Consider the following 27,860-nt stretch of genomic DNA (forward strand, 5'->3'; position numbering starts at 1 on the left):
CTGCGGGGCCGCTTTGGACAGCAGGTCCTGCTCCCCAGGATGGGAGCACACCACGGGGCACTGCAAGCAACCAGGCACACTTTGCACAAAACAGTGGGACAGAAACAGCCACAAAATCCAGTTACCCAGGGTGGACACCCACTGGCTACAGTCCTTTTTCCTCCCGTGCGCTCTCCTCCCTCAATTCTCATTGCCTTTGTGTTCAGGAACAGAATGCTGCAGGAGCTCTGGTCCAGTCCCAGTTTGTCCAGTCTGTCCTGTAAAATAGCATAGTTCTAGTCCCTCTAGGCAGAAATAGCATGCAACCTTATAATCTAACACTATAAGGTTCACAGGTAAAGACATCCATCATCTTTCATTTTCATATACAAACATCCTCAAGTCTGCACTAGGTACAACGCTAATGAGAGGCGATGAAGGCTGCACCAGCATTTCAGGTAAGGCCTGCATTGTAATGCCAGTGCCCCCAGCACCAGGCACTGCCGGTTGCCTTGGTTTGCATTTGTGATTTTCCCTGCAGACAGCATGTACAGTCCACAGTCTGTGCTGCAAACTACTGGCAAATGACCAATTAACTAAGGAAAGGGGGGTGGGGTGGGGAGGGGGTGGGTAAGAAAGCTGAACTTCAGCTAGTGTGACTGAAGGAACAAAAATTATTTCCTAACTTCTGACCTATCCCCTGGGCCAAAATTTTATTTTGTGACAAGCAGCACTAACAAAGTATTTAGTGTTTACAGACTTCAAAATGGTTTAAAATGAAAAACCAAAAACACAAAAGAGACTAAGTATCATTATCCTCTCTACAGAGCGTAGGACAGGAGCACACAGTTTGGGACAAACTCAATTAAAAGAAAATACAGGTCTCTGAAGTCCAAGCCCATGCCACAAGGTTCAAAATAGTTTATCTAAAATAAAAGCCTGCCCATATCACACAGACACATCTTTGTCAGGAGGAAGAAAACAAACTGATCAAGCCTATGGGGAAGGAAGGAATGCCAGGAATAATGTCACAGTGTGCCAAGCTGTAGACTGTAAAACAAGATAATAAATCTGATTTATTAGTTTTTAGAATGCTTCTGTTTTATGTGCCTTGTAAAAAGACTGAAAGAAAAATACGTTCGGTCTCCTGTGCTACTGAAGTACTGACTATGGATGACCAGAGAATTAATACTCCGCCACACTCCTTTTTAATTTTTTGTTAATGTTAGCTTTCCTCCCCTGACTTCAAAAGCGGGGGAACCACTCCCAAAATATAACTCAACACTCTATTATACAGGCTGCTGAAAACAGAGAGAGGCTCAGAGCTACATATTACAATGCCATTCCTGAAGTAATTTAACTCCTTGCATCAGTGTCACACAGAGCGACTATCCTCAAGAGTATTGTAACCAAACCCAGGACTTCCAGGCTGAATGACCCATTCTCCATGATTAAAGAAGCTAAATTCTCCCACCGAGACGCTGTGACTTCTTATTTTCTGACAATATGGTAATGGTACAGCTTGCAACCTTTTTGTATTTTGCTTTCATCAATGATCTACCATATATCCATATGGCAAAAGGCTCGAAATTAAGAATAATAAAGCAGAACAAAAATTAATAGAGACAAGAAATATTCAGATCTCTCAGTCAGCATTTACATTTATCCTGAAGGATAAATAAGAACAAGTGAAAGATAAACAGGAATTTGTCCTTTTTTTTTTTTTTTAATTTTCCAGACGGGATTTCCTGTCTATTTTGCTATGACTAATAATTGTACAGCTATGCAATTTCCAGTGGTTCCCTGAATTGCACTATCGATATGAAGCATTAATCTTCCCTCAAGAACAGGACTCAGTTTTGTAGAGCTTGAGAAACACTTAGAGGTATTTCTTGTTTTCTGTATTAACTATTCCTAATGCTCCTTTCATTTTTCCTGATTATTTTCCTTTCTTTTGAGCCAACGGCTGGGGTTAGATCTATGTAAAACTTTTTTTTTTTTTCCTTCAAAGTACCAAGTCTAATTCTTTCCTCTTGTTAACTTGTCTTACACAGATGTAACATCCGCAGTTCCTCTGGCATTACTGGTCAATTCACTCTCTTGAAAGCACGCAAAGAATCAAGTCTAGTCACTTCAGATGATGAAGTTAACAGTCTTTCTGTGCATCCAATACATGACAGCAAATGGATTCCTAAATGAGGAAAAAAACTGCCCTTGTGCCACTTGTCCTCAAGTACAAAGGAAAAAAGGCTAGGGGAAAAGAGAAGAAAACAGGGAAGACCACATAGAATATAGTTCTACAGTACCACCTAAATACTATAATTGTTAGATCTTTTTGGGCAGACCCACTCTGTAAAGAGAGAGAGTCAGGAAATCCATGGCATGCATACCTCCACGCAGTGTACGTCCAAGGAAGGATATGATGCTGCAGTGCTATTGCTCCTCTGGCTTCATACAGGAGGTCACAGGAGCACAAGCAACCGAGAGCAGGACGATGTAGTAAGCCACTATGCTGGAAAAACTAAACTGGAAAAAGAGGAAATGGAAAAGTAAAAGAATTATGAAGCAAGAATTTACAGACCTAATGCCACAGAGTCAGAGATCAACAATGTTTTTAATATCCTTTGTTGGGCTATATAGCCAGAACCCAGATTTCAGACCACAGTTGCTTCCTCTTCTATACTATTGCCAGACATGATTTTAACAATGGCCGTATACTTTCTATTTTCTGATGAAGGTCTCCCTTTTCCAACAAAAGTTACAAAAGTGCTCTAATAACCACTCCCGCAAAGACAATGTAGGTGCACCACTGGCAATGTGGTTGGACTTCCAGCATGCATGCCCATGCCCACATACAGAGCAGGACTACCATTTCAGAGCTGAGCAGGAAGACTTACGGTCAAAGATGCTCCTGTTAACCAAAGGTCAGAATAAGATATTTTTGGACATAGGCACTTATTCTAAATATTTAGCATAGTGCCACTGAACAATGCAATGAGCCTTCATTTCTTTCCATATGATGTTACAAAGAAGATATTTTTACTTACCTGCCAACAGAAGAAGGTTTATATCCAGATTTTAAGCACGCAGGAAACCTGAGCCTACCTCGGTAATCAGGTAGGCTACTAGTATCCTACCTTTTGACTGTAGGGTTTGGGAAAGCCTCGTGACAACTGTTAAGAATTAAAGCAGACTTCATAATAAATTTTGTAAAAACTAATTCCATTACATGAACTCCATTGAAAGTAAGTTTTTATTTTTTTAAAAAAATCAGATTTCATTTGCATCACAAAACAGTTCTCTTGCTAAAAGATATTGTCAGCTTACAAAAGACTAAAAAGATACAACAAACAAAAGCAAAACTAGACTATTTGTAAAACCATACTAGGAGAAACACAAAAGGTTGACATCATGCAGTCAAGCAAAAATCAAATAAAGTACAAATAATTGAAGATGGCACTCCTACTATATGAAAGGAATTTTTTTAAGCGATATAAATTTTATCAGCATATAACCACTGCATTCAATAGGGCTAGCACAGCTGATACCACCTGTAGTTCTCCCCCCACTTTTTTATTTTTCTGAACACACCTAACGTGATATCCTTCTATTAGATTAATAAGCAGATAAAATCTTTACAGGTATTTTAAGTCATCTTGTTCCTATTAAGCAATACAGAATAAAAACCGAGGGATTAGACACAACTGCTCCCAGCCTAGTTAAACGGATATGGTTAGCTAATAGCAGGTTCTACCATAACTGAACATTAACAGACTTCCATAGTGAAAAATTACAAAGGATATTTTCCCTCCAGTGCTCTCCAAAGACTCTTCAAAGAGCTTGTCAAAGATAGAACAAGCATGATCTATCAATAATGTAATACAGCTGTACCTTAGACTTAACCTGAATTTGTCCATAGTCCTTCCACCATAAAGTACTTTCATAGTTTCACAGAAAGTTCATGCTCCACATTATTTTGTGGGCTTTTGCCTAAAACTTTACAGTGAAGAGGAGAAACTGGTAAAAAACCGTTTAACATATTCATTTGGGAATAAAGGTAGAGAGATTGTTTTTTTCCCTGGGTACAGAATAAGATTATATCTTTAAAATAATTAGAAGCTCTAAATTAATGTAATCAAAAGAGTAGGGTTACTGGCACCAAATGCATGTATGGGAAACACATCTCTCTAGATTTTTGCCATTAATATCAACAGAAACGAAATGAGATATCTTACTTCTTTCCTAGTTACTTTCTGGACCATTGAGTCGAAGAAGGATTATACTGGTGTTACGTATTGTACTATCATAGTGAGCTAGCTTCTAAACACCAAGGCTGGGCACAGAACAGTCTGCCAAGCTGATGGGAGCCTGTCATCAACATTTCTCGTGTTAGCAGCCATTTTGGCATAAACCAAACTGCTATTTACAAGTAAATGTGCTCAGTTTGCAGTGTGTGGATTACACAATACCTCTTTAGTTATATGTATAGATTAATTAGGATAGCTGTCAGTTCTTGCATGGTGCCAAAGGACTTCGGCCTGTAACACTTGTCTTTTCAAACCCTTCTGTTTAAACAACACACAATTTGTTAAAACAGGAACTGTATTAAAAATATCCTTTTCCCAGCTATTGGATTGATTCATATCACTAATGACTACACAATGTTGTTCTGCTCCTCAGTGACACACTACTACTACCACTACCTGGGTCTTCTCATTGCCAGAAGTAACACTCTCATTGACCTTAATGGAAGGATAACTGGCTGCCCCTTCAGTTGTTTTACACAGGCACTTATTTCATCTCATTTCTGCAGGATTTTTATGCTCTCCAGTACTACCTTCAAGGATATGCTTGGTTTATGGTGGATTATTTTCCCTTTCTTTCCTTCTAAAATAGATTAACAGAGTGTCAGAAGCCTGCAAGTAACTTGTGTCTGTTCCAAGCACACACATGTAAAGCTGAAGTCTCAATTCAGGTAAATCAGCTGTAAATTCACCAGGGTAAGTATCAGCTACTTTGGAATCTGTTCACCAATCGCGAGCTAACACGCTCTCACCAAATTTTGCTTTCAATGACAGTTTTACTTTTGTGTTCTACAATGTGGTCCAGCTCTTTTGATGGTCACACCATGAAAACGGGGAGATCTACAACAAGGAGAAAAATAAACCAGGGTGAACTTTGCAAAGAACATCAACAAAGGCACACTGTAAACTTGTCAAAGTGGACTCAGCTGTCATCTATGTGTCAGTTCATGCCTCCCTACCTCCTCCCAACCCTGAGAAATGAAGCAGCAAAGCGGCAGTAAGGAAAACATTTTTATCAACATGAGAAATACAATAGAGAAGGGAATAATCCCTTCTCTAGAAGGGATCATCCAGAAGAAATAAGATTTTCAGAAGTGACTACTGATTTAGATTGGTCTGTTTCTGGGCATTTAGTAGGCGTATTTTAAACAGCCACGATTGCAGGAAGTGCTGGACACACAAATATAAAAATGGCACCCTGGAAAAAGACCTCGATTGAAGCATCTAGCATTAGCAAAAGGATTCATTTAATTGTGGTTTTTTTTTCATACATACCACTACTATTAATACTCTGCTTGATCCAGTCAACAAAAACACCAACATTTGTGTATACTCCTGGGTAGCTCTTCCTTCCACATCCCATGCCCCAGCTAGTGATTCCATGAAGGGTGTAAAATCCTGAGTTATCTTCTGAAGGACAAACCAATGGGCCACCAGAATCACCCTGCACAAGGAGAAAGGAATCTTGTTATGAGCTAATATCACTCCTTATGTTTTTAAAATATAAGTTCAGCTACGAGAGGTCCCAGCTGCTCCTGTGTTTGGAGGTTTCTGTTTTTAAAAGGCAGAGAAAGAAATAACCTTTGTTCAAGAGAAGTATCTCTTTTTGCAATACAAGTAATAAAAATCCTACTATTAAGGAGTCTTTCACAGTAAATCACTTACAGCTTTTGGTGAGGTTTTAACACTCCTCTTTTTCAGAGCCCATCTGCCATATCCCAAGTGTCAGAAGGCAAAGATGATGTGCGCAACTTACTGTGCATGAGTCCCTGCCTTCTTCCAGAGGGAATCCAGCACAGATCATCTGCTGGGTGACTTTACTGGGAAGATTTATGTAATAGCTCTGACACGTGTCAAGCACCAGGATGGGGACTTCCAGCTGATGCAGTTTTTTCCCCTTTTCTCTGTCTTGAAGTAAAAGACATCTCAGAAACCAGTAGAGGCGTGAATTAACAATTCCAGAAAGAAGCTTTAATCCTCCCCTTTTCAAATGGTCTCAATCTAAATTATCTGATTTCTTTCCTCCCACCCGTTTCCCTGCATGTCTAGCTGAGCTTACAAAAATGAAAACTTTTTAACATGTCTGTTCTCCAGAAACTAATGTATAAACAGAATGAATGTTACAACACGGAACGAGGTATTTAAAACACAGCTACAGCATGCTCTACCTTCAAAACGGCCAAGGCCACACACCTTCTTCACGCGCTCCCCATCCTGTGACAACGCATATGCTTGAGGGCTGGACCGTCTCCTCCTCGGCAGGGAGGCACACTGGGCTCACGTAATGGTTAAATTCTAAGGGCTCGGCCAGTTGCAGTAAGGCGATATCCGAGTCCATAGTGGTCTTGTTAAAACTTGGATGTATAATATACTGCTTTACTGAGCTTTTCTAAGAAAGCAAGGACATTGACATTTTCTGAATGACTTGTGAATTTGAGTCTCTAAGTAACTTTGGTTTTACAAATTTTCAGGGCATGTGCAAGTTGCCTCAAGAGAAGGAAACATTTAAAAGCAGCTACTGAAGTTACCAGTTTTCTTATATTAACAAGTCAAAATTATGCCTCTTGGACACAGACCAGGGAACATGCAGGAAGCCCCATCTAGCAAGTGTAGGAACAGCGTCTTGGAAAAACATTTGTTTAGTCTGAGCAAAGTGGAAAGTTGTGCCTCAATTATTTCTGTCTTGGTAATTGTCACGAGGCAATTTAGAGACAATACGCTCCCCACCCATACCTCCTCCAGAATATTGAGGTTTGGAGCTCATTACTGGTGAAGGCACACGTCTGTGTTGACACAATTTCCCTGAGAGTCACACAAAAGCTGTTGTGTAAACGCAGATTAAGGTCAGTGTGCAGGCTGGTAGATTGTTTCATCATGAACAATTTGGGAAACACATTTACATTAAAAACTATTTTGCAAGATTGATTTATTGTGAGGATTGTTAAGCAGAACTTATACTACCTGTCTGTACTCTTGCTCTGTAAGATCATGAAGCCCTGTTACCACCATCCATAAGTCTCTGTATGGTTCCCTTAAAAAAAAGAAAAGTAGGTATGTTCTCCCGCTGCTATAACTGCAGTCTTGAAACCAGTGAATCTGAAAACCTCCCCCACCCAGAATAGATACTAGGGCCCTACACATTCCTGGGCCAACTCTTCCCGAGGCCCTCACCCCCATACAAATCTTCGGAAATCTTCCTATTGTCTTCTAGGGAGCATGAAATAGTCTCATGACGAGGCAGTAGGATCTCTCAAACACACAGGAAACTAAGAGGAAGGTCACTTCTGTAAGGACTGCGGGTGCCTGACGCAGAACATAAGGTCCAAATCATCCAGGGACAGTGCTGGTCCTTACCTTCTTAATGAAAAAATGTGTAACCTCTCAAACATTACTACGAATTACATTCGTCGAATCATTAAGACACATATGGCAATTCTGATGTGATGGCAAGATACAATAGAGAATTCCTCCTTAATATGGCTCTTAAAGCAGTACCTTCAACACAGCAATGCTCCTGACATAAAGTTTTGCAAACTACTATTTAGAAACTTAGAAGCCAAAGTCCAAAATTCGAAAAGGCACTTGCATTTCAGATCCCCAGTTTTGGGGGGGGGGCGGGGGGAAGAGAATCAAAGAAATGGAGAATATAGATGTCTAAGCATTTTTGGCATTTGGGACTTTTGAAAGCTTACTCTCATTTTCAAGTAATTGCAACTTCATTTGAAAACAGGCCAGAATACTTAATTATCAGCAATCCTGAGAGGATTTTTAAAAAATATTTTAATGACCCAATGTATGTGAATGTTAAATTAATGTACTCGTGATTAATTTGAACTTCAAAACAGATAGTGTTCAGCCTAAGAGATAAATAAACAAATTACATTTTAGAAAGTATTTTAAAAAGTCCGAAAGTCATACAGACTATACTTTTGTCTCCTCTCAATAAAGACAGAAAAATTTCCATGTAATCTGATTTAACAGATTAATAGGTTCTTGATAAAGGAACAGCATCAACCCTGTGCACAAAAGCCTCCGGTATGTCCTCCAAAATCTATGCAAATTCAGTAACTTTTTTCATTTTTGGATAGGTTGATTCTTCTTGGATGAAAACATGCTCTGTATATGACCCAAACACGAAGAAGTTACCTAAGAGTAAGTGATGGATGACAAAGGACTTAGTATTTTATTAACTCTTCTGAAAACTGATCTGAATGAAACCCAGGCCTATAGAAGTAGGCTGCTTACTTCCTTAGTAGCCACCCTAATCCTAGTACGTCTGTATGGAGCAAAAGAATCCTATGCCAGTGTGAGCTGCAAGTAAGTGGTAACCAAAACTGTGACAGCCACCCTGGGCAGAACCACCACGCTGCAGACACACACCATGCAATTACAGATGTTCCCAGGGAAGGGTTCATCCCAGAGTTCTTACCTAGAATTAAAGCAATGAGCAGCTGTGACCACCCATTCTTTGGCAAGAACTGCTCCTCCACAGATATGCTCATCTGAAATTTGTATGCTGACCTGCCAGGGCCATGAGTACGGTACAGCTTCTTCACCTCCAATTATCCTGCTGAAGATGAACCGGGGCTGATTTGAAGGCATTCCGCAAACATCATCTGAAACAGAAAGCACTGATGTCTCAAGAAGTCTTTTAGAGGTTAAGATTTGCAGAAGCAAAGAACAACCATTTAAGAGCTACCCCACAACTTCACAGACTTCCCACCTCCCTTTGTTTGCTAAATCTTTCAACTTCTCTCATTAGAAAGGATCCAAATGTTTAGAGGAGATGATCTTAGCAAAAACAAAGCTTCACCAAGATGAAAGCAACTGCTTACCTTCAAAAGTTTTGGCCTCAAACCTACAATGAATATGGACTCACCCAATTCTCCATAAAGTACTGGGGGGAAAAGGGAAGTTCTAAAATTCTAGTTGTTATTTTCAACTACCCTGTACTCTTTGCAATTATTTTCACCAAAGCAAGTAGGTGTAAACTGACATACAAGCTGAAATAATGTTATTGCATTGCTGTAAATGACTTAAAAAGATGAAGGAAACCGGAAAAAATAGGTTCTGCTATTCTAAAGCCAAAGCATAGAAGCATTACTATTCATCTTTTTATTTCTTCAAATTAATGAAAAATTCTGGGACAACTCAGACTGCAGCCATTAAATATTTGGAGAAAACACCATTTACATTATAGTCCAAAAGGTACTCCCTATTCTCATGAAGAAAATACAACTCAGGTTGGCTTACCTGGTGTAACCTGTATTTCTTCTTCAGTTATATCCGTATCTTCAAATTCTTCTTCACTAGTTGAATGCAAAGTGTCTAAATCTGGCAAATTAAAATAGCAAATATGTTAGCAGGCACATCAAGTGATATTTTTATTAAAAAATCACTTTTATTTCCTTTATTATAATTTTTGTAGAAGGAATAGATTTCTACAGTAGGAATCTGTGCTGTTACATCTTCACGTGGTTTTAAGTACTCTTATGCAAAACAAAACTCTGCGGTTTTGGGGAGATTCATTGTGTCTCTTCAACCACTCATTATGCCCTTTGTTTAATGCCTCAATAGATTCACAATACAGTTTTTTTACTGAGGCAATTTATTAGAGGAGAATCTCCTAGAGCAAAATAACTCTGAAGAGCCAGATTCACTGAAGAGCCCTTTGTGCTGCCCCACAGAGGCCGTCTCCCAAGTTACTTCTATTACCTGTTACATGAACAAAAGAGATCGTAGCTCTGAATCCTCCAAAGGTCTCTGTTTCATCAGAGTGAAAGACAATCAGCATCAGAGCAGAAGAGCTTAGAACAGGTGCTGGTAGGGCAAATCCGCAAGATTTAGCTAAAGATGTGAAAGTAAAGGTTCATTGCAGATTAACACATACTTTTTCATCCTTATCTCTTTCAAAAGCGGGTACTCAATATTCTGTGTATTCCAGCTCTCACACAAGAGGGTAAAAAATAACTATGCACAAAAGAAGAGCATAGATAAGCAGACTGAGGCTGAAGGACTGTTTGATTATTCCTGTCGGTCTGTCCTTGTTCAGTAATCATCTCCTAAGAACAAGGAGACCCTTGCATTATCTCACAAGACACTATTGCAGGCCTCATGCTCATTGGTTGCCATTGCATATAGGACACACTGGAAACTTGATTTCCCCTTGTTAGTGTTTCAGCACTAGCACCTGCTAGCGCTAATCTAAGCACCAGCATCAAGCAAATGCTGAAATCAGTCGACAGACAGGTCTTCAGCTCGTTCAACGTAAGCCAGGGGAACCGCCAGCAAGAATTACATGAAGGCTCATCTGGAGCGAAGAACAACTGGACTCTGAGAAGGAGACCTCTCGAGTGCTTTCTGTGTCTCATCATTACTGCAAAACCAAATTATTGTGTTATGCCCTTTTCTTCATTCACACAAATTCAGAACTGCATTTCATACAGAATTTAAATACATAAAACTGTTCTGTTCAATGTGGTTTTGCCTCTGTAAGTGGAACAGAAGCAGCAATACCTGCAAGTATTTTTCAAGGTACTGAAACTAGTACCTATAACATCTCGTGACACTCTAGAGGTGAACTCAATTTTAGACTGTAAATCAAGGCTAGTGAAAGTCACAGAAGAAATAGGTCATCCCCAAAATATGTCAAAGATCAAAAGTCAAACCAATTTCCTCCTCTTTTCTCACATCTTCATACACAGTCACGGCATCATAAGAACAATCTTCACTCTCTTCTACTTCAAAAGACTGGTAAGTAAGCTTTAAATAAAAAATGAAAAAGTAAACCTTGTTGTTAAATTCAGACAGCAAAAATTCAAAGATCTATAATAGGGTCTTCAGTAATCTCAATGATTCTTTAGGCTTTGGTTTCTGTGACATTCAGACCTCTCTGAGGTGATACCTAACATATTACATTTGCTAGAGGAATCTGTCATGATAAAATTTAAACCAGGAAATCCTGTTTTACTATAACCTAAAGGAGAAATCAAAACCTATCTGGGCTTTTGGGATGGAGGGTGGTTTCTCCTAACTGCACCCAGCAGCATTATGCAAGCTTTTGTTGCTTGATCTTGCTTGTCCTTAGCTGCATAATTTCTTCTTAACTTAACGGTGCCCACTTCCATTCTGCAGACACAAGAGGGGCTCGTATTATACCTTGATTACATGGTCCTCTGGAGCACAAATAATCCATTGACAGTCTGCCATGTTGCTGTAGTGCTCTGGATAGTGCATACTTTGTAACACTCCTTCTTCAAAAAGGACAGCTAAGGACTCACAGCCAGAATCTGGAAATCCAGGAAAACAAAACTGGAGGCACTGTGATTTCCTATTAAATCATTCACACACAAAATCCAGAAAAATTCTTGTGGCGCTTTCACACAGTCGAGAAAGACAACAGGACAAAAGCAGCAAGTCAAATCCTTGTGTTTGAAAAAGATGCAAATAAAATTTTTAATCTCTTCCCAGGCAGAAGAGCAATTCAACTCATGACTGTAGCATTCCCCTTTGGCTACAGGCAGTGCACTGCGGGCACAGGAACCTGTGTGGGGTGACAGAAGAGCAGGACACGGGCATGTCACAACATTTGCCAACTTTCTTTGGAGAGGAAAGTGGAGACATAGAACACAACCAGAGGACATCTTCCTGATGGGCTATGCAGTGGCGAGGCCCCTGAGAGGAGATTCCTCCCTACCCTCTGCTCTTACGCTCTGCAAAGGAACGAAACTGGCTGGAAAAGCTGCAGAAACAGGAACAGCATGTGTCTGTCTGTAACTGGATTGTCCAGACCCAGCAGATGGCCCTTCGCCTGCTCCCTAGCGATGGTGAACAGCTCTGCACAGCAAAACTGAAAGCAATTCTCCACAAATCTTAGCTTTAGCTGCCTCCCTCAGGGCCACTCCAGGAAAGCACGCTTGGAACTAGCAAAGTAGCTTTCATCTAGAAATTCTGCTAATTTGACTAATTTTTTTAATTGAGTTTTAGAACATTCTGAAAGTAAGGAAGGAAATGAGATCCTGTATAAAGTGGATGGAGAAGAGGCAAAGTTAAAGGAGGGCTTTGCTCAATAGCATCTATTCTATCTCTTTGGCATCCCAGTTTCTCCACAATGTCAGACAGCAGCCTAACCACACTTACCTTGTTCATAACATCATCCACATATAAATATTGCAGGAGCTTCCTCCGATTTATTTTCTCCTGAAAATTTTTTTCAGGTCACTACCGAAGAACGCTGACAGGTATATTACTAGACTTAGACTTACCAGGAAGAATATCTGGTGTAAGAGCTTTGTAGGTCATGGAAAAACCAGTTCCATAATCCTTGTTGTCAGAAACAAATTTCAGCCTTATGCTATTGGAGCCAATCAAAATAGGTAATGGAATATCTTCTCCACAGAACTTCCCTGAAATATAATATTAGAGAATAATCACTGTGTAAAGTCTTTAGTCACTTGAGAAAACTTGCATGTACCATTTTTAGTACTTAGCTATAAAAATTTTAGGATGAAAAGGAAATTGCCATCATCATTCTCTACATTCCCTATTAATCCACTAGCCCAAATAAATGCACACTACTAAAAATTTAAAATCCGTGACACCAGAAAGTCGTATGCTGACACAGTTCCCTACCGGGCATTTTCCATTCTTTTCTCCTCCCACACCTTTTGTCTTTTATTTTGGATCGTATGTCACTATGTATTCATCGTGAAAAAGTAAGTAAAACATCAGTCGCAAAGTCCTCATCGGGTGTACTTGCCATTAGAATGAAAGGCCACACTGACAGCTTATTTCAAAGAATATGGGGACGCCAACTCACCAAGAAGTCTGTTGTCTGTTGAATAGACTGATAAAGAATCATAGTCACAAAACGTTTCTGGCTCTATATCAAAGCGGGAAAAACGAAGCAATATATAATTCCCTTCTGGTACAAACAGAGTCCATACACATAACCTGGAACAACAAAATAGTTCCTGTTCACAAAACTGCAACAAAAAAACAACTACGGCAGTACGGGGAATAGTTTCTGGGGAAAGACTGTGTTTTGCCTACTTACTGGCGGTTTTGGTAGAACTGTTTGGGACTCCCAGGAAAATGTAATTCTCCTTCACTGTCAGGGAGTTTGCCATCCTGAATGCTACAAAATGCTGCATTGTAGAGTTAAAACAAAATAGAAGGAATCAGGTTTGACACATATCCAATCATCTGCTCCACCAAAAAGCTCAAACATCTAGACAATATTGTGAGAGTCAAGATGGCTCCGCTGCACCTTGTTTCTGCTGGCAAACTGATGCTGGGTCTTCTCTCCTCTCTCTCTTATTTGGAATTATGGTAAATCAATTTTAAAACATGTAATTTAGGAGCAAAAATGGAGCACTGCCAACATGCTATCATATTTTATTGTACAAATGCTTTTTACCTTAAAGAAACTACTTGTTAAATGAGGATTTCAGTATAAATATTTATTGTGGAGGAAAAATGCAAACCTTAGGACATAAGTGTTCATTGCAGCCCATTTGTAATAATGTCCTTAGCTATGTTACAGCAGGAGACTTTTGCAACAGTGCAATACGGTATTAAAGACACGTTAACAGAAGAAGCAAAAGCTTTCCTCTCCAGATAAGCGTTGCTAGAAACACAATTACTTACAAAAATTATCTCCTCTTGCCTTTCCTCCTCTTTGCAAGGTAAGCCAGTAAGACATTTATCAACAACTATGCATATGAAAACAAAATTTAAGGAGTCGTGTACTTATAAGATTGCCTTACCTGAAGTGTCCTAGGAAAACCAGTAAAAACTTTCAAAAAGACACAAACAGCACTTAAATACCCAATTCTTACTGGACACAGCAAGTCTGTACAAACTGACTGTGTGCCCAAGCTCATCTATCATCTGAGAAATCTCACTCTAGATTAGTAAAATTAAAATTTTAAGATCTAGTTCACAACAGTTGTTTCTAGTCTCTTTATGTGAACTTGTACCGAGATGAACAGAGTGTCCACCAAGAACATGAACATGGTGCAATCAAAGTAAGACTTAAATTTTATAACATGTTACATTCCAGGTTGGGTTTCTTGGGGTTTTTCTTTTGCATCTTATTCATAGAAATACAAATCAGACAAGTAGATAGGTTCATCTCAGACCACGCAAAAGCACTACCAATTTACCTCATACCTTCTATTTAGACTCTATATTTTTATACAGAATCAATTTCACTAACTAGATTTTGTGCATTGCTTGAGGTTTTGTTCTATATTTTTCCCGTTAATTTTATTTGCATTTCAATAAAAATATGGTTTTATATATGTAGCTGTCTTAAGGAAAATTCCTTTTTGAAGTCACCAGTATATAAGTACAACCCTACAAAAGTAATTTTAGTTATTTTTACAGAACGAGGAGGAAAAAACTATATATTTAGAGTATACATTTTAAAGTGCTTTTATGAGTCAAGCTTCTTCATGTTCCATTTCTTCCTACATAAATTATGTATCAGACTATTTTGGGGGTCTTTTTATGCTCTAACACAAATAGAAGATACTGGGAAAAAAAAGTACTCACCTGTGGAGCTTTTCATTTTCAGATCTAATACAGGAGGGATAGGGAAAGGAGTGGAGAAAGCAGAATAAATTACTGTAGTTTCATATTCACAATGTAGGCTTCATTTTTATACATGTGAAATGGTAATTTTATACAGCTAGCACTGAGGCAAATTCAAATGCTGCTCGGGGACATAGTGCCGACATAAACTAGGCTCAGAATTAAAACAAAATTGCAAGTTCAGGCAATGCTGACTTTGGAATAAACAATTCTGGAGTAGCCACTTCTAGAATTAATCATACGTTAGTAGGCCACCGCTCAGTCTGGGCAGCACGGTACTCTCTCCCTACATACCTGTTGAGTAAATATTATACATTTCAGGAAAGGGTAGCAGAATCCAATTGCTAGCATCGCATCAGGGACATTACAGTTAAGATCTTTTGCACCAGTGTGACAGTATAAAAGAGTAAGCAAGCAAAACCTAGTGCAATGCAATTGAGAATTGTGTTTTTACTTTACCTACCAGATCGATTTTTCTGTTCGCTGGAGCCAACAGACTTTAACTACTACAACAGCAAATTCATATTATTTTTTCCTGATAATAAAATGGATAAACTAGTAAATTTTTAATAAAAAGACCCTGTGTCTCTCTTTTCTTTTTTGTTTTTAAATTGGAAAGCAAAATATTGTTCAGAAGCTAAACCCTTTTCATTTTTCTCCAACATTATGAGGGTTTCCTTTTTCAATCACCAGTTGAAATTGGTTTCCAATGGGAAAGCTTCTGGGGATTTTCCCCTGGAAAATTTTTTTCTTATCATTGACTAGCAAAACCTCTTAAACACCCCTCCTCAGTTTTTCAGTTCTCTGTATAAATTTTAACACAATCTCCAACACTTTTTAACAAAAATGGCCCAAATTGGAAGAAAATATTAGTTCAGTTTCTTAACACTCTGAGTGAAGTTCATCCCTGGACAGACTGTCGTTTATATCTCCAGCTCCATGACTTTGGAAATGATGGATAATTTCCATGCTGTTCCCCTGCACAGAGGGCACGTGAAGCCTTTTGGGCAGAGTAAGCAAAAACTCTTCTGAGAGCGTGACTTTTCCCCACGTAGTCAAATATCTGATCCAACACGTTTTAGCTCAGAAAAATGACAAGTGACTTCAAAGAGGTGCATATGGAATTTCAGACACTTTCAACTGGTGAATTTCCTTAAAAACAAAAATACCAGGCTAAGAAGCTAGCTGGATAAAAGGACTGTTCTTAAAGTAAAAAAAAAAAAAAATATATATATATATATGCACACACACACATATAGTCCAAGTAGGAGGCAAAATGGAAGCGAAGCAAACATTTACAATGCTCTCAATTTGGTTTTGGCAACTGCCAATCAGTACCATATACTTAAAGGCATTGTGAAATGCTATAATGCTTTGCCTGGAAAAGTGGGGAAAATGTAAGTACTATACCTTGAAAAAAATAAAATTAAATGAAATATTATTATGAGACAGAAGGGTTGTCAAAAGTGAGGGACACATTACTGTGGAGACTTAATACCGGCACCCATGTTCTCTTGAACCCAGGAAAGCACTGCACTGAGGTCGGTGAATATTCCTGGGGATCCTCTGTTGTGATGTTTTTTCTTCTCGTTACTTCTCCAGCCACGAGCACATCCCATGCCCCAGGAGATCACGCCAGCGAGAGTCCAGGCACCGTGCCTGCTGCGGCACAATAGAGGGCCTCCTGAGTCTCCCTGTAAAAAATGAGCAAAAGGCCACAACCCACAGCTGACAAAAGTGGGTACATACCACTGAGCAAGCCTCAAAGAGGTTTCTTTTGTGCTGTACTGACAAACCCGCAACATAGGGAATAGTAATTAAAAAAAAAAAAACAACTATGAAGAAAGACACTTTCTTTCTTATTGTGTTTAGTCAGGATCGTCAAGAGGGGGAGAGAGAGACGAATTCCCTCGTGGGTCCAGACCTGCTGTGTTTTAGCATGCAAAAAGGAGCGAAGAGCTTTTTTTTCTACCCCCATGACAAGGAACGCTCAAACTTTATCTCACTTTCTTTCCTTCCTCTAATCCAATGCAAGACTTTCTACTTTCCTCCTTAGGATCTTAGCAACATTAACTAATTAGCATATCAACTGTTATGAAGTTAGAAAGCCCGAAGCATTATTGCACTGGGATACGTTGCAAAATTACGCTCAGGAACCTGTTGTACAACTCGTACGATAATTAAAATGGAATTATGTAATTAAGTGCATCGCCCCATACAGAACCTTTGAAAGAATTCAGACGTCAAAATAAATACCCTCCAAATATTGCATTTTACAGTGTATTCATTTAGGGACACACAGCCTTAAGCTTCTGCGAAAGGCTTGTGAGTACACAAGGCCCTCTGCTGAGCGGACCTGGCAGGCATCTTTTCCTCCATCAGGAAATCCAGCACACATTATAGTGTCACCTCGGATGGGTTTCTTTAAAGTTGATAACGCTCTTGAACATTCCTTACTGTTTAGGATTGGTAGATTTACTTCATGTAAGACCTGAGGGAGTACTCCATCTGAAACACACAAAAAATTCTTCATAAGAAATGCTGAAAGGTGAACTTAATGTCACTGAAAATACACCAAAAAAGAAGTTGTAAACTTGCTCCAAGCCATTTTATAGTTACATAAACATCCAGTTTTGTGTATATAAGCAGTTTCACTTGAATAAATTTCAAAACATTTCAAAATTGAAATACAGGTCTATATGGTGGAACACTGGCCCAGATTGCCCAGAGAGGTGGTGGAGGCCCCATCCCTGGAGACATTCAAGGCCAGGCTTGATGAGGCTCTGAGCAACCTGATCTAGTTGAAGATGTCCCTGCTAACTGCAGGGGGGTTGGACTAGATGGCCTTTAAAGGTGCCTTCCAACCCAACACATTCTATGATCCTATGATATCGTAGTGATCCATTTTGAGGCAATTCACAGGTAGGCATAGAAGCTAGAAAGATCCCATTTTTAGATTACAACTCTCATGACTGGTTGATGTTTTTTTTCTGGTCTATGACCTCTGCAATTAAGCTCTTACCTTGAGAAATAAGACACTGAAAAACCCGAATGTCAAAGAACAATTCGAGTGGCTTACTCTCATTTAAACGGCCCCATCCACAAGCAGTGCAGATATATCCCGCTTCAAACTTTTCACCTGGATCAGGAAGACATGCTGGCAAAACTGATGAACCTGCCACACACAGACATGAATTTTATTGGTAAGTATTTGAAACAACAACAACAAAAAGCTTCCTTTCTGTTTTTTATATTAACAGAATATTGTTATATTCTGGATATAGATATATTCTGGATATAAATAACAATAAAAATATTGTTATTTTTGTGGTATCTGAAAAATTAATCTCGCTTTTGACAACTTATCTGTGCCTCCACTTCGTAGTGTTTTGGAATGGAAAAAGAAAGCCAGGAGCACCACAAGCTTCAGATCAGGCCTTGCCATTCGGCTTAAACTTAGCTGCTATCATGATCCAAACTTCTGTCAGAAAAAGTAGCCGCTCACCTTTGTGGTGGCAAAGAAAGAGCGACCTAGTGATGTGAGCCGGAGATTTTGGAAGAGCCGAGTGTGGGGTGGACTCCCCTATGCACCTTCCATCACTAAAACTGATGTGAAGTGGCCTTCCAGAAAACCCAACCATTAAGGCAAAGTCCGTGCACAGCTGAGCAATGGCTGGCTCGCAGGCCAGGGAATGGGGAAACCAACAGCTGTCCTCTCCTCCCCTTCCCCTTCCCGCCCCTGAAAGGGCCTCTCTGCCACCACCGAAGATAACCCCGCTCCCCCTCCTGCGGAGCCTGCAGGGAGGGAAAAGGGGACGAATAGCAGAGGGGTGTGAGTAAGGTGTGGAGACAGCACTGTGGTACCCAGTGAGCTCTGGTCTGCCTTTGCTAGCTTTACTCTTCACCACAGGCAAAAATCTCCACCTACACCTCAGATGAAAAATAAAACCACCTATTTGGTCGGGTTTTAGTCTCCTGTATATAAAGAGCAATAGTTTTTTCTTCAAGGGAGTATTAAGTCTGAAGACGACCATTAATTCAACTGATAGATTTTTCTGACTCACCCCTGGCATTTTAAATACTTCAGTTGCAAAATACTCTGGAGATTTTTGGTGGTATAATCTGGCAGCTGGGAAACAGGTTTAAACTGAGCTTCAAGACTTTTCACAGCGTCTGGGAGAAACAAAGGCCTTGCCTTCCCCACTGAAAAAGATCACAGATAACTATGGCCTTACTGAAGTTGAAGGCTCCATCCAGCTTCACAAGGGCAATGTCATAGTCCATCGGCCTTCTGGGGTCAAAGTTGGGATGCTTAATGACATACTTAACAGGAAGGGTCTGCTCGCCGTTCTCCCTGATCCTCAAATCGTGCTCTCCTGCAGTGACACTCAAGTACTGGAGTAAATCCCTGTAGAGTAGAAAAATAAAAGTTCAGCTATGGAATCTTCAAAATGAAAGGAAAAAAATGCAGTTGTTTTTAAACAGAAAAGTTATTACTACTGATACGTAACACCTTTCATCTTCAGATTTTACAACACTTAATATGTACAGTCACCAAGCATCAGAGTATGCCCTGCAGTATAAATTGGGAGATGAAAGGGACTGAGAAGAAAGATCATTTATCTACACTCCTGACGGTGGTTGGTGGTCTACTAAGGAACCAGGTTCTCCTACTGTGTTTAAAAATGCTTAGTCACCCTGCATTTTGAAGGAGGAGGGAATATTTGGACATAGGAAATCACAGAAAAGGTACGACTCATTTTCTAGCATTCCCAGTTTATACCTTAAAAACATAGTGAATCCTGGCTCCTAGTACCAGATCAGATGTGCAGCAAGGGAAAACAAAAGCAATCATTATCAACTTTTTATTCCAATTCAAATATAGCCAGACTTGAAGAATTACTTTTGTGTCTGTAGGCTTTATGCTGATTTAGATATTCTCTGTCCTTGTGTAGTTAACATAAACTCTGCAGTTATTGGCTAATTTGACCAAGACGTGATCACGTGCAATGCCAGATATAGATCAAATTTATAATTCCAAGTGATTCATTAGTATGAAGATTCAGTATTAATAAGAGAGTTAGAACCTCAGTAAAGCCACCACAGAATCAGGACCGAAACCTTCTGTACAACATATTGCTTTAGAGATATGGTTTAGTGATGTTCTTTGTCAGTGTTAGGTGGATGGTTGGACTAGATGATCTGAGAGGTCCCTTCCAACGTAGGCAACTGTTCAATTCTATGAACGTTCACAAACTTTTTTTTTTTTAGCACTATTGCGCTAAAAATTGTGCAGGACATTGTCAGCGTGCAAGAGGACATTATCCATTCGCCATTTAATTGCGTATGCTCTGCCAGTTGTTACTACTAAAAAAAAAAATTGCGGTCACCTGATAATTATAGTTAGGTACAGATTTTTACCTACACTTCCAAAAATCAGTCTCCACCACCCCTGTAAGATTGTTTTATTCTTAATTATTTTTGAGATGTTCAAAGGTTTTGGTTTTTCTCCCCTTCTGTCAAAACATGGAAAATACTGGTTGCAGATGAAAGGGTAGCATCTGCAAGTAATCGCCACAAAGAGATGCTACAGCACACACAGGCTTTTATAATCACTGTTTTTCTGCGCCTGCAGCCTGCTCCTGAAATCCCACATCCATACCTGTCCAAGAGGCAGTGAGCTGCCGTGACCACCCACTGAGCAGAAACAATGGTGCCTCCGCAGAAATGCTTTTGCCTTCGTTTCAAGGAAACCTGCAATGCATAAAGAAGAAAATCTTCCTATCTGCTCCGACTGCATTTGAGGAAGAAAGGAGAGAGCACGTGCAGGCACGCTCTGAAGATTCACAGGGCTAAAGTACATGCTGCATTTCAAGCAACCACACTTTGACGGCGTTTTTACGGTTCTTGAGTCTAATTGATCCTAAACCTTGCTGTTCCCCTCAGCTGTGACTTGGCACCTGGATAAAAGCAACATAGACGAAATAAAAGCCAAGTCACTGAGGTACGGGGCACGCTGTAAAGGTCACTAGTTACCTGAGAACTTTTCCTTTGGCGGTCACTGGGAACACCGCAAATCCACGGTGCCTGACAATAGTCAGGGGCTGGAAGCGGGGTCCTTTGGTCTCCTGTTTTTGAGCAGTTTCACCCATGCCTCTTTACAATAGACTAAACTACAGATGCTCTTTCAGAAATAACGACAAACAAAATAAGAAACGACACACAAAGGTTTATCAGGGAGCAGGACAGATTGTGCGTCGTCTCCGCCTGCTTCACTGCTTTTCATAAAAGCAGGGTGGAGCTCAAGAATGTGCCAGAAGTGTCAGTAAGCACAGAGTATACCCGCTGTCTTCTTTTGTCATTTCTACAAAACGTCAGGACTTTGTTCCGAAGACAAAACCACACGCGCTTGTGCAAACCTGCCAGGGATGCGAGCCTTGTTTCACCTGGTTTCCCCCAACAATCCGAGCGAAAAGGTTAAGGTAACTCCACAGTTTTGTCTCTTGAACTTGCTGCCCACACTTCGGATCTGAGGAGTAAAAGAGGGAAAAGGAGGAAAGATTTAGTCTGGATTTAAGTTTTTCTACTTTGTAATAACTGAATTGGAAGGCATGGCCCGGCACAGAGGTCAGTGCAGTCTCTCTGCCACGACAGGAGCCACATTTTACAGTTCCTAGTACAAAATGCCCAGACTGAGGCTAAATTGGGCTAAGAAAAGGGCAATGTACTTTATTTTGCAAAGTTGTCCAAATAAGCACGTTTTTGTTCAATTGTATCACAAATAAATTTGCCTGCTATGAGCAAATAAGCGTGTGTGTGTGTGTATATACATATAAATAAATGTTCTCATTGGGTCCGTGATTAATTTGAACTTTCTGAATGGCAACATTCTCTTTCAAGCAAGTTTTGCAATTATTTGGGGGCTAAATCACTGCTTCATTCTTGCTTTCAGAAATCTCTTTACACCCAGCATTTGTACGCAAAATATTTTGGACAAACACGGTCAAAATGCACAACACACAGAACTCGATGACCAACAACAGTGGCTGAATTTCTCCAGAATACCTATTACCAGGCCAACTTTATTTCTTTTTAATTCATAATTATTGTTATCTACTAAGTCTAAATGAAACTGATAATATTTATGTATTTGTAAAGGAGTATATTTATAGAAACAAGTATTTGTGGTGATAACTACCAATTTGGGAGTGTTTTAAGAAAGACAGAAGCAAAGCAACCGATTCTGCCAAACAGCACGTTGTAACAGAGGAATTCTGTGTCGTGCACTTCTCAAACCCAATGGTGGCCACAATTTTATTTTTTCTTAAAGCTGTATGAAAACTCATTTTACTACAAATTCTGTTAAACGCTACATTAGGAAAATTTAGCATCCATAAACTTGGAACATTTTGTTGTTGTTTTGGCAGACTGGTGGCTGTACTGAAAGGATGGAGGACGGATACTTGTATACACTGTCTGGAAAACGTGGAATCCTCCAAACTATAAAAAGCAGCTTACAACACCTACACAAAGGGGTTTGCAATCATCCTCTGGATTAGCATGGGTGATGCAAGGGATTACAGTGTCACAATAATGCTGACACAATGCTACTTACTTTTAAATAAAAAAGGCTTCATATAGAAATGATCCAATTAATTTACCTGATTTTTTTCATTCTTGCCTCATTCTCACTGCACCCACCTTTTTCCCATGTGCAAAGATACAGTGAGGAAAGGGGAAAGACGAAACAGAGATAAAATTTTAAAAAAATAGGATTTAAAGTTTTACCAAAGGGAATTTGGTACTGGGGAAACAGGCAAAAATAAAGACATAAAATAAAAAAAATCAGATTCATAAACTAAAACTTTCCTTTTTTCTTTCAGCATTGAATAAGTCCATTCTCCTAATACATGCAAGATTAGTTTAAGTTACAAGTTAATTTTTATATTAATATTATACCAAACTTATATTATCTATATTCTGACAAACTCTGAATGAATCTTCTGTTCTGTGGCATTTGTAAGCCCAAGAGATTCCTGATTTCTTTACAGGCCGCTTCAGGACCAGCATCGCTGTCTGGTGGGCTGAGAGGTGTCTACGTGAACCGCGTCCCGTCCATCTGCCCGGCGGGACGCTGAAGCCAGACAACGCCATCCTACAGAACACTATGCTTTCGACTACTTAAGTGGCAACTTATGATGATGATTTAGATGCCACCCCTGTTTTGACAGCCAAAATAGAGCATTTACAACGAAAACAAGTGATTTGCAGAATTTAGGAAATCGTGCTGTAAATTTCCCTTTTTTCCTACTGCAAATTTAAAATGGAAGCAAAATGGTTATGCAAACAGTCAAGATCTGATTTCCATTCCAGTTATGCAAACAGTCAAGATCTGATTTCCATTCCAGTTCTCTATAAATTAGTAAATCTTCATAAAGAAAAGATGAAAAATGGCAATCATTATTGTACCAAAAAAAGAATACTCTGAATTTTAAGATGTAATACAATGGAAGAGAGGGCTCACTATATTTTGTTTGCAGCCCACGGGTAACCTGCTAAACCAAGACCTTCATTAACTTGCTGCAAATCGGAGGGTATTTAATTGTATTTATTTAATTATAAATCATATTTATTGAACGTTATGCATTCTGAATGAAGGAATCAGACAAAAGTTTCATAAGAATCAGGCATTAAAAGAGAACTCTCAGTTACAGACTTGGATGAGAACAAATGTAAAGAATGAAAACTAAACCAATTATTTTAATGCTACCTTCTGTCTAGGTCTCTGAGCTCTTAGGGTCAAAAACTTAAGGGGTGAAACTAGTGCAGCTTCTTTACTTCAGCGCTGACTCCCATGCTTGTCGCTGCCGAAGAACAAATCCGTTAGAACTTGGAAAACTGTTAAAGCTAGATGTGAAATTTTCACCCTACCTTTCAGAAGGGCAGATGGCACAGCACGAAACTCTGGGATACAAACTATCCCCGTCAGGAGCAACTGCAGCTTACCGAGGGCAACGCGCATCTTGGGGTGCTAAACGACCGAGGGAAAACAAGGAGAGTTTTTATAGGGAAAAAGCAGCCCAAATACTATACTGCAACTAATTGAAGTAGAAGTTACTCATTAATCCGGCCATAAAGCACTTACCTGCACAAGTAAGTTTTCCAAATTTATGAGCGTGACTCTTTTATATGCCACTACTGAGGTCCTTGCTGTAAAATACTAGATAAAATCCACCCTAAAACTATTTTTTTCAGGCAAAATGACAAAATGAATTTGCTATTGCATGCTTTGCTAGCGACACTTACCCAGACTCATCTACACATCGAAGTAGAACGCTCATGAACAGAATGTTAACTGCTATTTACCCTTGCAATTTCTACAGCTCTTGATGAGGCAATGCTTTATATTTCCCACACACTTTATATTTAGCCAATTTCACAGACCCAAGAAACATACCAGAAGTTTATCATTTTGTTGGCAGCATGCTCGGTGTCGAACGAGACAAAGATAGCTCTCTGCATCAAAGCGTCATGTTTTCAGAAAAGCAGTCTTTACAGCCCGTTTTTGAAAGGCAACTAAGGAGGACAGGGCTCAGCTTTTTAAAAATATTTCAGTATTGCTGCCATCAGCAGTGCCAGTTCCGTGTCTCTTTTATGGCTAAGCTCCACTTTTAACAGCAATTTAAGTGCAAGTCTCTTAAAGACTATTCAAATCCTAAATAAGGAACAGATCAGCAGCTAAATTAAAGACATTTCACAAAACAGAAAGCTAATCAGCTCATTTCAAATTTATGACAGAGACAACACTTACTGTGCAGCAGAGAGGTCAGAAAGAGAAAGCACAGAAGGGCACGTCCCGTACAACCTGCTCCTTGCCTGGGATGGCGAAAGAGAAGCGCCGGCTTTCTTGTACTCTGTTTCTCTTTCTCCTGAAGCTGTTACCTTTACCCTGTGCGCAGCCAGAGGCACTAATGACCTTACCTGCTTCCCCCGCCGGATAGTCGCTGGCGCTCGGGAGACCCGCAGCTTTGGCAGGCAGCCCCCGCCAGCATCACTCCTCAAAGAAACGCAAAGGTCAAACCTTACCACTTGGTCTCCATCCAGGCATGTGCTCCGAATCTCAATGCAGGGCCGGCGGCACATCCTGTTAGCGTCCTGTACCTTTGTAGCAAGACAAAGCCATTAAATCAACAAGTGTCCAAAATGACCGTGTGCTTGAAATCTAGGTCTGACCCATGTCTTAGGCAGGTAGAGCCACCCCCCAGCCCCAAAACAACGGGGCTAATCGATGCTAGTCAGTCCGGGCTGCCCCTTCTTTTGATGGGCATTTAATTTACGAGCATTTTATTCCCCAAAGTATGCTTGATACTGTGGAAATACATATAGTTGCTGCTTCTTCTGAGATTATTAAAAAAATAAACACACACACATACAAATAAGTTTAAGACCAAGATAAAGCAAAGAATATAGATAATATTCATCATTAGAGCATTCCAGAATGGTTCCTCTGTTCTTCTGGTTTTGAGGGGTTTTTAAAGGGGGTCGAGGGCTGGTGGGATGGAACACAGGCTGCTTTTCAGTGAAGGTTAGTGGGCCGCCAAGATGGCCAGACTGCAAGACATAAAAAATCACTTTCTATTTTTGTTAGAAAAGTTGCTTCGTGTTGCTCCTCCTGTCTGAGGAGGAAGAAAGGTGGAAAATTTATTCACTGAGTGACAATGTGAAGTTTAAGAGAACAGGGAACGAGGAGCAGAGGACAAAGAGTGGGGAGGGTAAAACAAGCAGCAAATGCTGGTTAGTAATTAACTTGTTAGAAGATCGGTAGAAAAGACACATTCAAATTGAAGTGTTCTTTGTTGGGTTTGGTGGTGGGTTGGTTTTCATATTTTAAACACAATGAGCTGTGATTTCAAGGGTTGCTGATCACATCTGAACCGACTGTAAGGTCACTGCTGGAAAACTGGAAAACCTATTATCACAACAAAATTTACAGTTTCATATTTTAAACAAGATATAATGTCTTGAAATATTAAACTTCATAAATCTTATCATTCATGTATTACATTTGTGAATGCAGTAGTTCTTAACTGAAAGCAGATTTAGTTTTAATAGGGACTAAATGTATTTGTTTTGATAGTTGTACATGAATTTTGATTTTCCAGCAAACTTATTTTTCACCAGTTTTTGCCTACCGTAATTCCAATGACTTGATTCAAATTACACTCGAGTTTGATGTAACAAGAAAATCAAGTTTAATTCTCAAGATAGACCCATTATTGCCTACCATTTCTCCAAACCGAAAGAAGACCTTAAGATGCATATAAAACATGCCGAATAGCACCAGCACAAAACTCACTTCAATTTTAATATGCTTAAACCTGCTACCACCATGAGCCCACCCAGCCACTGAGGAAGGCTAACTTTTCATTCACTTTTTCCAGCCACAGCCTTCATGTTACTTCACAGATCAGCGCACTGAAAAGCTGAGGGAATTACCTCCTTGAAATTCTCCATTCCTTGAATCAAAACACTAAATAACTGTTCAACTCACAAACGCGTTTTTCCCCTCTGCCTCTCTACAAACACAGTCTCATCTCAGAGCAGAGCCACGGTCTTCTGCCGTGTTACGCCTTCAGCTGGGATTCATGGGGTTGAGATTCGTGTACTTTTTTAGACCAGCAGAGAACACTGATAAATTTACTTGACCTCCTACAAAAGACAAACCACATAATTTCACCTCAACGTTCCCATGTGAATCGTAGTTAAGCTAATTTTACAGGTGAGGATTATAACTAAGTTTGGGTAAACATGGCAAAAAAGATCTGCAAACTAAAATTTTGCAGTAATAATGCTCACAGTGCTATCAATTCATTTTCCAGAAAGATTCATATCCATGATTTTTCAGTTGCTGGGTCATTTCTTGGGAAGCAGAAGCTTTGCCTGAAAATTAAGCAAATAAATATTTATAAAAAGGTCAGAGACAAAAATCTTAAGCCAGTACCATTTTGAACCTATTTAATTTCCATCTAACTAATAAAAACAGTGCTGATGGTTGATCGGCACTATACCAAGGACAAACAGTAACTGTTGAGAACATACAAGGCAAATACTTCACAAGTGATCCAACAGACTGAAGTATGTTCCCGCAGTGCTCGTAGGTCCATGGTAGCTGTAAACCAACCCAAGTTTGTGCTGCTACCAAGAAGGCAGTTATGCCCCATCTCCCACGAAAGGGCCTGTTGCTGCCGTTCCCCTCGTGCCACCCTCCGTTCTGGTGCGGCTGTGTGCAGGAGAGCCAAATAATCTTCTTTTTTATGTAGCTGGATTTGCTTTTGTAGCTGGATTGGCTTCTTGATCAAAGCTGTTACTCAAAAATTGAATGCTAGTACCAATGCAAAGGAGGAGGTATGACTGCATGCATTAGACAGATCAGCCCATTCCCTTTGATTGAAGCCACCACTTGCAATTTAAAATATCTAAAGCAATCATGAAGCTTCAGGCAGACTGGGTTTTACACACAGTATTGTCCTAAAAAGAGACCCAGAGCATCCAGTTCTCTTCCAAGCTTTGTTATGACCTCCTGTCTGGTTCTGGTTAGTAAACACGTGTCAGCTAGATGTTCTGCAATATTTAAGTATAAACTATCACACGCGGGGGATCATGAAGTCCCTTTTCTTAAGGTGTGAAGATGCCTGAAAGGGCAAAGTATCTTTACAGACTTTTACCAGCATAGCAGGAGCTAAAAGATACAGTCACCTAGTAACTCCATAGCTCAAACAGGAAAGTTGCTACCACCCCTGCGCAGCTTACGTACACTCTGCATCCTCCCAGGTATTAGTCAGCCTAATATGTCAGATTCCTTTGGATGCAGGCTACTTTCGAAGACTTTGTGCTTTTAACATTTCCTCCCCCGCTACCACTCTGTTGCCATTACAGCCCTCCACAGAACTGAAAGGGCTAGTGTTCTTGCCTCACAGAGAG

The 27,860-nt window shown here is 39.8% G+C and overlaps 1 protein-coding gene across 11 annotated transcripts; it reads right to left on the minus strand.

The window, feature by feature from the left end:
* Positions 1-147: 147 nt before the first annotated feature.
* OVCH2 (ovochymase 2) lies at positions 148-24,911 on the minus strand. 11 transcript variants are annotated; one of them, XM_063332490.1, is made up of 24 exons: positions 24,186-24,236; positions 24,025-24,099; positions 23,811-23,910; positions 21,299-21,408; positions 20,542-20,633; positions 19,115-19,287; positions 17,959-18,054; positions 17,236-17,387; positions 16,378-16,573; positions 14,841-14,864; positions 13,339-13,429; positions 13,102-13,235; positions 12,548-12,688; positions 11,442-11,572; positions 10,952-11,045; positions 9,999-10,130; positions 9,537-9,617; positions 8,713-8,899; positions 7,245-7,314; positions 6,477-6,672; positions 6,040-6,191; positions 5,559-5,727; positions 2,370-5,123; positions 148-257 (listed from the first exon to the last, which is right to left on the minus strand). In XM_063332490.1, the coding sequence occupies exons 3-23, from the start codon at positions 23,899-23,901 to the stop codon at positions 5,101-5,103; spliced, it is 2,535 nt and encodes an 844-aa protein (XP_063188560.1). In that variant the 5' UTR covers positions 23,902-23,910; positions 24,025-24,099; positions 24,186-24,236; the 3' UTR covers positions 148-257; positions 2,370-5,100. The 11 variants fall into 11 exon arrangements, with proteins under 11 accessions (XP_063188560.1, XP_063188561.1, XP_063188563.1 ...); XM_063332491.1 differs by lacking the exons at positions 24,025-24,099; positions 24,186-24,236 and adding an exon at positions 24,861-24,911; XM_063332493.1 differs by lacking the exons at positions 24,025-24,099; positions 24,186-24,236 and adding an exon at positions 24,691-24,899 and having other exon boundaries at positions 21,326-21,408.
* Between the last annotated feature and the right edge of the window lie 2,949 nt (positions 24,912-27,860).

This window comes from Chroicocephalus ridibundus, chromosome 4 (assembly GCF_963924245.1).
Source record: "Chroicocephalus ridibundus chromosome 4, bChrRid1.1, whole genome shotgun sequence".
Lineage (NCBI taxonomy): Eukaryota > Metazoa > Chordata > Aves > Charadriiformes > Laridae > Chroicocephalus > Chroicocephalus ridibundus.

Bases quoted from the DNA above. Each gene is read 5' to 3' on its own strand.
- OVCH2 (XM_063332491.1), bottom strand. From the start codon at position 23,901: ATGCGCGTTGCCCTCGGTAAGCTGCAGTTGCTCCTGACGGGGATAGTT. The intron at 9,618-9,998 runs GTAATAGAAGTA...TTAATTTGCCAG, and splicing joins CTCTTTTGTTCATGTAACAG to ATTTAGACACTTTGCATTCA. The intron at 7,315-8,712 runs GTAAGAACTCTG...CTTTTTTTTAAG, and splicing joins GCTCATTGCTTTAATTCTAG to GGAACCATACAGAGACTTAT.